The 11,461-nt window shown below is 35.2% G+C and overlaps 1 protein-coding gene across 1 annotated transcript in view; it reads left to right on the top strand.

The window, feature by feature from the left end:
- The first annotated feature begins 1,458 nt into the window (after window positions 1-1,458).
- SLCO1C1 (solute carrier organic anion transporter family member 1C1) overlaps window positions 1,459-11,461 on the top strand; it is a 40,807-nt gene continuing 30,804 nt past the window's right edge. Inside the window, exons 1-4 of the mRNA XM_016197412.2 lie at window positions 1,459-1,479; window positions 5,663-5,816; window positions 7,519-7,660; window positions 10,766-10,898. Coding sequence (XP_016052898.2) covers window positions 5,688-5,816; window positions 7,519-7,660; window positions 10,766-10,898 — 404 coding nt within the window. The 5' untranslated portion in view covers window positions 1,459-1,479; window positions 5,663-5,687. The remainder of the gene's footprint in view (window positions 1,480-5,662; window positions 5,817-7,518; window positions 7,661-10,765; window positions 10,899-11,461) is intronic.

Here is an 11,461-nt window from a genome sequence, read left to right as displayed (position 1 = left end):
CCAACAGTAAAGGCCTCTGGGAAATGTGGACTCTATATTTAACTTTCTGTGACTGTTTAACTCTCTGTAGCCTCAGGTTTCGCCCTAGCAAGGAGGTTAATGAATATATAGAGAGTGGAAAACTGCCTGATATTATCTGTTAACTTAGAAATGCATTGTTTAAGTTATGTAATATTTGGTCACTGGGGTGTACAAATAAAAAAATTTTTAAAAGAGAAATCCATTGTTCTTTCTGGTGGTGTACATGACTACCCACTGTATTGTTTTACTATTAACCCCTATAAAAAATAGACCCTGTCCTGGAAGGGGGTGGATTCTTCCCTGCTGGCCACTACTGGGAGCAAGCAGCTGCTTTGCCTGGGTATGTAAGTTTCTCCTATTAAAGCTTTTAGAGCATTGGCCAGCGGATTGAAGCATCCTAGGTTTGATTCTGGCCAAGGCATGTACCTTGTTGCAGGCCCTATCCTAGTCGGGGTCATTTAAGAATATGGTGGATCTTGGATAATTCCGGCAGCAAATTCATTTATTAGTAATAAACCCAATGCAAGCTAATACTGCTCAAAATCCTCTAAAATGGTACTCTTGGGAAAGTAATTTATTAGAATTGTAGAATTTCTGAGTGCAAGGAATTATCTTTCCTTGGAATTTAGATAGAATAAACAATTAAATGCCAAAAATTCAATGTTTTTCTTTTTTTCCTTCTAAAGACTCAGAAACTGTGGATGTAAGCAACTGATCCTATCTCTAAGATTTGACTCTTTCTGGAGAAAACTACAGTCTTGATCTTGATCTTGATCTGATATATAGTCCCTGTAGATTCTAGATTCTCAATGGGAGAAGACACCATGCAGAGATTTTAGCCCAGGAGCCCTTTTCTTTTCTTTTTTTTTTTTTTTTTAAGTAGGATCCCAGTGATGTCCTCAAGGAGCAGCTGGCTTAAAAACTTCTTGGAAGGAGAAGGAGGGATCTTTGTTACAAACTTCCGTCCCTCCTCCTGCTTCTGTTCCCTTACCCTCTGCCCCCTGCAGAGTTGTGGTTTCTGGGAATCAGCAAGTAAGATCACAAGTGGTCTTTTCTTTTTTCACGCTCTCCCATAAAGAAAGCTTTATCACGTGTGGCCTTACACTTGCAGCAAATTGCAAAGAAATGGCTCAAAGGCTTCAGCTCTTTCTGTGCCCTGAGAGCTGAGATGCACGTCAGTGGCTTTGCCAGCGTGGCCTGTTCTCTGCCGACTGCCAGAGAAAAGAGGCCAGGAGGAAAGAGGAAAGAAAAGAGATTGCCCAGGGGTGAGGCCATGCCCCTCATCTTTTCTTCCTCTTAATCTGCACTGTCTGTATCCATCCAGGCTCACCCCACCTGGCAGAGATCCTCGGAGCTGCTGCATCACTCACCCCAGTCTGCTCTCTGTCTGCGCAGCGTGGTCCAGCCTCTTGCTGAGCACATTGGGAGGAATCAGCTGTCTTTGATCTCCACCTCCAGGTAAGATTTGGCTCCTGCTTTCCTATTTTGTGACTATCACATCACATTCTCACAAAGGAGAGGTTAATAAACCCTTGAGTTCTGCATAGTGTCTTGTCAGAACACTTTTCCATGAAGCATGTTGGGCCCCTTGCTAGGTTGCTGGAAATAGGAGGAGAGACTGGTTAAAGAAACCAGACACACTAAGATCTAGGTTCACATTTTGACTCTGATAGTTATTATTTAGGAAGTTTTTGACAAGTTACTTAACTGCTCTGAGCCATATCAAAATGGGAATTATAATGCTAACTTGTTCGGTTATATTTAAGCATTAGCCAAAAATATATAAATCACCTGGCACATAAATAGTGCCTATTAAATCTGAATCTGACACAATTACTTTTATTGGAGGATCAGCTTTCTAAAGAATGCACATTCCTTCTTAGCAAGTACCTCAAGGGAGGGATCCTGGTATCCATAAGACAAGCTAGCACAGAGGTTTTCTTCAGGTGAGATGACTAAGAGAAGAGAGTGATGGCAAGTGGCTGCCTTTCTCCTTTGGGGCAGTCTTTGGAGGCTGACGACTGGATGATCGGTCACAGGATCAGGGCATTTGAGTGCTCCAACTACAAGCTTCTTAGGCCACCTGAGCTCTTTAAACACTGATTGATTTTCAAACCCATGTCGACAAAAAATTCAATTTTTTTCCAACTAAAATGAAGAAAAACTGCTTGGTTACTTTTTTTTTTTTTTTTGGCCTCTAGAATAAGTTAGACTCTAACCCAGAATGCTGGATGAAAACTTGGCCATGATTCTTTCTTGGAGTCATCTCTACAAGTGGTAGAACAATTAAGAATCTGCCAAATGCAAATCTTTCTAAGTAACTGTGTGCTGTTGCTCTACTTCTGCAATTACAAATGGAGAGAGCAAGAGAGCAAGAGCACCTGCCGGCCCCAAGGGTCTTTCTATTCATGTCATTGATCTTCTGCCCCCTCACTTCACAGAGGGATGAAAAACTCAAGCTCATATACGGCAGCCTCTTGAAACATATTATACTTGAGGTGAACTTCAAATTAGCCATCAAGATGAAATTATCTTTTCAGTAAAACTATTCAGTGTCAATATTTTACTCTGGGTATCATTTTGTCCTAACATAGCATCCATTAGGATGACCATAGTTCTCCTGTTTTGGAATTGCTCCTGGATTCTAGCAAGAGTGATTTTTGTGTCAACATCTCCAAATGTAAGAAGACAGTGTATTTTGGTGTGTCAAGTTTTAAATATTCTTTTCAACATGATTTTTCTCTCTCTAGCATTAGCATTCTAAATGTAACCCTTTTAATGTTTCCGATATACAGTTAGTATAAGTGATAGTAATTTTCTTATTAAACAATTTATTTTCATTTTCCAGTCACTGGCTGTAATATTATGGCTGATGGGAAATAATATTTCTGAACTCCTAAAACAGTAGGTCAATTTGAATTATATAGTTTAGTTTCTTGGAAGAAGGTTGCATTTTAAACTATACATCTAATGTTATTTATTTTGTATTTTAAAATCTCTTAGGTTTATATATTTTTTGCTTGGTGATATTTTTATATCTATTATTTTAAAATATTTTTATATAATAAATTGGTGTTTGTTATAGAAAACTTAGAAAACATGGACACACAAAACATGTTTTAAAATCATCTGCAATATTACCAACCAGAAATAATGAGTGTCAACATTTTCTTAATAAACTTCCTTAAGCTTTGTTTCTATGCATACACACACACATATCCATAGTGAATGTATGGGTGTTTTTGTTTTTATAAAATAAGATATTATTTATAGTGTTTAGAAGCATGTATTTTTAAAACCAACTCTGTGATGAAAATAGTTCTATATAACTATATTTCTTTACACTAATTTCTAAGGGTTTCAAAAGATGTCATTGCATGACTACACCATAATTTGTTCTACATTTAGTTATTTTGATTTTTTTTTAAATCATTATAAGCACTGGGTTTCTTTGGGAATTTAATTAAAGGTACTTAGCAGTTTTGTTCTGAAGTAGCCTATTTAACATTGTATAACCCCGTGTTTCCCAGACTCCCTTTTCATTGTTCTGCAAAATATTGTTCTAGAAAAGTAGTTTTAGTGATTCAATGGATATATGAAGTTAGCTGTTGGTATTAGATAGTTGGTAATGAAGAATCCCAATGTTCTTAGTTTCTTAGAATTTGTCCTTTTAAAATCAGAAATGATGTTGAATTTTGTTACTTGCTGTTTTGCGTCTACTGAGATTTTGTTATTTTTAAATTTGAATTTTCTTATTGCCAACTTAATCGAGGGATGATTGACAAATAAAAGATATATATTTAAGGTGTACAGTGTGATGTTTTGATATACATGTATGACATTTTGAATTCTTAATGTGCTGATGAATATTAAGGTGAATAAAGTTCCTAATATTTTTACATTTTAAAACTAGATATTAATTATAAAATATTAATTAACTTGAATTTACTAGTATTTTTAGGATTTGAGCATGTCTAGATTTGGTCTGAAGTTTTCCTCTTTGTGCTAGCTTAATGAAATTTTGTTATCAAGGTAACTTTAGCTTTGTCAAATGAATGGGCACTATTATTATATCTTTCCATTATTTGCTATCTTTCTTTGAAAGATATCTCTTTGTAAAGCACTCCTATTACATCATCTATCCTTAGTATTTTTGTTTAGGAGCTAGTTTTAAAGTATTTTTGTTAATGCTTCCTTGGCTATCTTTCTCTTCTGGTTTATGTCAATACAAGTAATTAATATTTGCTAGAAAGTTATCCATTTTGTTGAGATTTTAGTTATATCTTAGTAATGTGCATATTTTTTATGTTTTGTATTCCTAAACATCTATATTTATATCTTACTAATATTGTATTCTTGTGTTTTTGTCTTTTGACCTTGTTTAGCATTATCACCTCTTCATTTACTTTAGTTTTAGGGTTTTTAATTTTTTTTCTGTTTTACTTGCTTTCCTTTGTCCATATTTTGAAAGTAAAAGTTATGCATGTTCATGAAATCAACTAATCTATGTTTAATAATGTTTATTTTAAAACCAGGCCTTTGCTGTACACTTCTCAACACTTCACACTGCCTGAAAAAATCCTCTGTACTTTTAAGTTGTTTAGGGCTTTCTTTTGATATTTAACTCAGTAACCTATATAGAGGCAGAATGAACTTAAATTTCTACCGCAGCACTTGAAATTTTGCTCCTAACGTTATTCCTTTAGTTAGAATGATGAAGATACAGAAGACCTCTACTAATATACACATGCATCTTCTGATAGACATTAGGGTGACTCAGAAGTTATTTTATTTTTTAATTCTTCCACTTAGATTTCTTTCTCAGGCAGTCACTGAGCCACGTGGAATCCTAAAGAAATGGGGCACATGATATGTAAATATTGATGTGAGCAGAGATAAAATAGGTTTAGAGTATGTGAGCATGTCCAGGACTTGGTAAGGACGAGGGGGTGGGAAACTAGACATAGAAAGGGGTCCATCTTTCTTATTTTAAGGCAGCTCGAAGACTGCTTTTGCCTGAATTAAACCTAAGTCTGAGATACCAATTTTACTGCTTCCTTATTTGTCAAACTAAGATGATAGCACAAATTGGCCTCTTTTTTTTTTTTTTTTTTTTTTTTTGCCAGATTTTAAGGCTTTGGATGTTGCAGACTTACAGGAATCACAGTGCGGTATTATAGACTCTACAATGGGCATCAATCTTTTCTAACCATTCTACTAAGAAGATAGATTTAAAGGCTTTAAAGACTTAATTCTAATGAAGCAATGTTCAAATGGTTGAATTCCTCTTCTTCCTTTGCTGCTTGCTTCTAGTTTAAGCTGGCAAGACCACAAAGTTAGCAGAATTCTGCCTCCTTATTTATTCCAAAGGCAACATTTAAATTTATTCTTTGCCATAATGAGGCTGAAACTAGAGGGAAATGCTGGCAACCGAGTCCTGATAGCAGGATTAGTTAATCAAACATCCTGGTCAATTTTAATTGAAGAACTTTGCCAGTTTACTGTGGTACAATAAGATGCCTTCGTGTCAAATTATGACTACAGAGTAGTGATCTACTGTGAATAAAAATAGTATTTAATAAACTGTGTGAATTTGAATGAAATGTTTTTGTTTTTCACTTTTTAAAATCAACTTTGACAGATCAGAGTCAAGAGACATTTTCATAATGGACACTTCATCCAAAGAAAATATCCAGTTATTCTGCAAAAACTCAGTGCATCCTGTTGAGAGGCCTTCCTTTAAAACAGAATATTCCCCCTCAGAGGAAAAACAACGGTGCTGTGGTGAACTAAAGGTAACAAACAATTAAATGCTAAAAACTGTAAGTAGTGAACTGAAAAATAACAAAAAATTAAGTGGAGCCCGGCCCGGCGTGGCTCAGCGGGTGAGCGTCGACCTAGAATCCAGGCGATCGGGGTTCGATTCCCGGTCAGGGCACATGCCCGGGTTGCGGGCTCGATCCCCAATGACTCTCTCGTCATTGATGTTTCTGTCTCTCTCTCCCTCTCCTTAGCCTCTTTCTGAAATCAATAAAGATATATTTAAAAAAAAATAAAAATAAAAAGGAGGAATTCTTACCTTTAAAAAAAAAAAAAAATTAAGTGGAATTGATACTCTTGGATCTCTGTCCAGATATTTTTTCTATACAATATAACTAGATGCAAAAAATTTTCTTCCTTCTTAAAAAGCGATCTTAGCCCTGGCCATTGTGGCTCAGTTGGTTGAGCATCGTCCCATGCACAGAAAGGTCACAGGTTTGAATCCCAGGCATGGCACATGCCCAAATTGCCAGTTTGATCCCCGGTTGGGGTGCATACAGGAGGCAGCTGATCAGTGTTTCTCGCATCGATGTTTCTCTTTCTCCCTCTCCCTTCCTCTCTCTCTAAATCAATAAAAATATATATTTTTAAAAGTGATCTTAGATGCAATTTATTGAAACCACACTTTGCAAGGCAATGAAAGCAATCTCTGCCTGACCATGTAGATTACATTACTAAATGTTATTTTCTGGCTCATTTGAATGCCCCTCTTAAACAGAAAAAAAGAGAAAAAGGAGAAACTAATATTTATTAAATATCTACCATATGCCAGATACCAGATATTATACTACACATAGTTACAACATTCAATCTATGAAACATCTCCATTATTCCACTTTAAAAATAAAATATTTGACTCTTCTTGCTACATAGTAAGGGATGGCAGGGTGGGAGGAAGGTTAAATGGTGCTTTTTGTCACTTCAACTTCTTGTTCTTTCTTTGTACCAAACATTAACTCAGCCTACCTTATGGATACCCTATTAAATACCCAGGTCTAGCAAAATACATAAGCCAGATATCAAAAGAATCCATGCACCATCACTAGGAAACACACAGCAATGATTGATAGACCTGTGATAAGATGTTAAGATTTTGGTTTATGGTTTTTGTTTTATTTTCTTACCTATGAATGGTTCCTGCCTCTCTTTGCTTCACCATACAATGAATCTTCTTTTCAAAGCCAAGACTCCTTTGAATGTCCTTTGGGAGAAGGCGGAAGAAAAGAGAAAAAAGGGAATTTGACCTACATTCTGAGTAAAAATCTGTTATTTCTAAGTGAACCTGAATTTTTAGAAATTTACATGAGCTTGAGGCTGAAATGCTTAAATAAAATTTCCCTTTCTTTCTTTCTTTCTTTCTTTCTTTCTTTCTTTCTTTCTTTCTTTCTTTCTTTCTTTCTTTCTTTCTTTCTTTCTTTCTTTCTTTCTGTGGTATTTCATTATTTTATTTATTTTTCTTTTTACCCTTTATTTTATTTTATTATTCTTTCCATCCCCGTTTATCTCCATATACCCTCTTCCACCTCCACCCCACCCCCCATAACCCCCCCCCACTAAAATTTTCAATGATAACAAGCTTGTTATATTGTTTTGGGTTTGGGGCTTTGTTTGTTTAGTAAGTTTCCAGTTGTGTGTCAAGCTGCAGTGAGACTAAGTGTGACCTGTCATATTTTCCAGGTGTTCCTGGGCGCCTTGTCTTTTGTTTACTTTGCCAAAGCCCTGGCAGGAGGCTATCTGAAGAGCACTATCACTCAAATAGAGAGAAGGTTTGAAATCCCCTCTTCACTGGTGGGAGTTATTGATGGAAGTTTTGAAATTGGTAGGTATTGCAGATGCCTGACTTCACTTTTAAGCACAAGATCTTCTAGGCACGACTAAAGAACATCTTCACTGTAATTTTTTCTCACTGAGCAACCAGCAGCATATTTCCAGGCATCCACTATTATATGACTCATACATTTCAGAGTTCCCAATCAGAAGGACAGGCCTTTCCTGGAGGAGAGGGTGAGGTGCTATCAGTATTTTGAGTTTAAAAGTATGTGGAAAGAGTGTTTATAGAAGAGTTATATATCCTGGAAGCTCTGTGACTCAAAATTTGGAAGAATCCAAATGGGCTGTATGAAAAATTATTGTAATTATTGAAGAAGTTGAACCATTAAAGGGGGTTTATGCCCAGTTGCTTAGAAAGGAGAGAGAGGAATTCTGTTGACAAGAAGAGTAGAGCAAAGCAGATAACAAAAATTCTACACTCAGCTGTCTTTGGTTAGCGATTGACACCCTCTTAGAATATGAAAAGAGCAGTTGAGCCCTGTCCAAATTTTGGAAGTACTTTAAAAGGTATTAGCCCAGTCAGCTTCCTGAATTGAAGGATCTAAGCCTTACCCAGCCAGTTTCTCCTCAATATTTCCATCAATCCAGCTCATATTCCTGCTCATGGAGCATCATTGACAGCTTTGATATTCTATTTCTAGTCCTTTCAGAAGGAAGCAGGGGGAGGGCCTATGGGACAGTATTTATAAAGTCTACAGTAGTGTACATAATGTCCTGGGCCTTCACACTCACTCACCACTAACTCACCCAGAGCAACATCTAGTCCTTCAAGCTCCCATTCATGGTAAGTGCCCTGTACCATTTTTGTACCTTGTATAGTGTATTTTTACTGTACTTTTTCTATGTTTAGATATACAAATACTTACCACTGTGTTACAATCGCCTACAGCATTCAGTACAGTACCATGCTATACAGCTTTGTAGGCTAAGAACAATAGACTTTTTCATGCAGCTTTGATGTGTAGTAGGCTAGCCCATCTAGGTACAATATTGATTTCTAAATGTTATCTGTATGCAGCAACCTTGTTTAATTTTGTTAATGTCAATTGATTGTCTATAGTGTAGAGTTTTCTGGATAGACAGTCATATCATCTGAAACATAAGATGATGTTATATTATCCTTTCTAAATTCATAGATCTGTGATTTATTGTTTTTGCCTTGTTGCTTTGGCCTCAGTGTTATGGTGAATAAAATCAGTGAAAGTGGGCATCCTTCTCTTATATCTGACTTTAATAAAAATGCTTTTAAAATTTTACAATTAAGCAATATATTTCATTATGGTTTTGATGTATACACCTTAAAAGTTAATTTGCTCAGGTATTTTTTATTATAAATGAGTGGCCAATTATGTTGAATGTTTTTCTACATCTGTTAAGCTCACCATAGTGGTTTAATTAATTTTCTCTTTGGTAATAATTCTGTACTCTTGGAATAAGCTATCCTTGGACTTTTATTGTCCTTGTGTAGTTTTGGTTTCAAAGAATATTAGTCTTATAAGATGGGTTGAGTATTTTTCTGCTATCTGAAATACTATGTGAGTGTGTGTGTGTGAGTGTGTGTGTGTGCATGTGTGGAGAGAGAGAGAGAAAGTGTGTGTGGGAAAAGAGAATCTGTTACGTGAAAGTTTGGTAGAACATACTTTTTAATTCTGTACAACTGTTGTCTTCTACTAAATACTTAAATGGGAAATGAGAAATCTCATACTCAACTTTTTATATGAAAACTCAAAGGAGGTTAAGTCTTTCTAAAGCCATAAAGCCTGGAGCCACTATGCAATCTACTTTTCTCACTATCATTGTTGTCCTCAAGGCTAGAAAAAAATTGCTGCTCTCTTTGCACTTGACTAAAGCTGGCACTGTGAAAAAACAGTAGTAAATTAGATGATTGCTTACAGATGTAAGGAAATGCTCTTGCTAGAAAATTGGAAACACTGAGAAGGACCTTAATCAAGGCTACCCATCAGCCATCACAATCAATTGCTGCGGTATCGCTAAGTTCCTGCTCTATCTAGCACTCCAGTTCTTAAAAAAAAAACTAAATAGCCCAAGTGAAAATAGTTTAAACTTTAAAGCCCCTTGATATCTAAGACCCTAAATAGCATTTCTCACAGTATGTTCCAGGAGCCATCTTCATAACACATGTGAGCTACTATTAAAATGATGGGAGCTGCCAAGATTCTGCATTTTTTATGTTTCTATTTCCCTTACCACCTTGTTCCAGCAGTTTTGTGCAAAGGAAAGCACAAGAACATCATCTCTAAAGCATGGTTAGGAAGTTATCTACATCATCACATGCATCTTTAGAGATATTTCAGAAAGGCTAATTCCCACCTTCAAAAAATATTCCTCAATTCTTTTTTAGAAAACAGATAGATTGGTATATTTTGTGGAGACTTTTTATTTTATAAAATTTATAAGTATACATGGAAGTTATATAATTGATATGTTCCTAAAGTTGTTTATGTGGTATAATTTTTATTTCTATTTTGAATCTTATCTTTTTTTGTAAAAAAGATATAAACAAATTGTAAAATGTCACTTGTGTAAAGGTGAATTTTATAATTTGATTTCATTTTAAGTGAGGTACAGTTGTTTTGCTTTTTTTATAGGGAATATCAGCTAAAGCAAGAATATGTGATGTATGTTTCAAGAGCAAATGGGAAACTAATGGAAGTTTTATTAGAAAACTTTAATAAGTGAAGAAACAATAATAAAGTTTACTTTAAAATCAGAAAAGAAAACTTAAGAGAACAGCTAAAGAATGCCTTCTACAATTCGATTTCTGATAACACACTTTAAAAAGACAAATAATTACAATGTGTGAAAATGAGGTAGAAGACTTGGTCATTAAAACTTTCTGCCAAAGGGGTAATATGACTGACATAACAAATAAAAAGACAATTCCAACAGTCATCTCAGATTAAACGAAAGAAAGTCAAATGATAGGAATGATGGTGGGAGATGGTTTAGTCAAAACACAATATGACTCTAGACACAGGTTTGCTCTAGACATTCACTCACTTAAGGTTACTTAGTTATCCTGATGATTTTTTAAGTTCTCTAACTTATGAAAATGTTATTTTTTTTCTCGAAGGGAATCTCTTAGTGATAACATTTGTTAGCTACTTTGGAGCCAGACTTCACAGGCCAAAAATCATTGGAGCAGGGTGCCTGATCATGGGAGTTGGAACATTGCTCATTGCATTGCCTCAGTTCTTCATGGAACAGTAAGTCTAAAGCAGCCATCCCGTCCTTGCTTTAACCAACAACTGCATTTCTCCCTTTTTATGGTTATAATTAATTATTTAAATTTTTTAAAATAGCCCATGTTTTAAACCATGATAAATTATATCTTATTGTTATTACATCTACTTTGGGCAGAATTTCAGAACACTTGCAATTTTACTTATAATTTAATAACCTGCAAGAAAAAAAATTTTGATGTACTACTTACTATACATCGATGTCAACAACATTAAAGGAAAATTTTCACTTATATTATTCAATCAAATGCTTTAATTTACCTGTGGAGGCAAAATTAAATAAGCAAAAATAAATTAACATATTATGTGGTAAATATCAAATGGGTAATGAATGAATGCTGCAGATAATATGCTGGATCGCGGTGCACTCAATAGGCAGGACATTGTCATTAAAATATTGCTTGTCCTCTGATTCGGAGATAATCATAATTTCACCAAGCATTGGATATTTTTTTTGCCAAGAGAGTATGTGACTTAGAGTCATTATTTTATATTAAAGTGAGCCTCTATAAATGTCTTATTTTCTT

Source organism: Miniopterus natalensis, chromosome 2 (genome assembly GCF_054644295.1).
Source record: "Miniopterus natalensis isolate mMinNat1 chromosome 2, mMinNat1.hap1, whole genome shotgun sequence".
Lineage (NCBI taxonomy): Eukaryota > Metazoa > Chordata > Mammalia > Chiroptera > Miniopteridae > Miniopterus > Miniopterus natalensis.
This window is presented reverse-complemented; position numbering and strand designations above follow the sequence as displayed.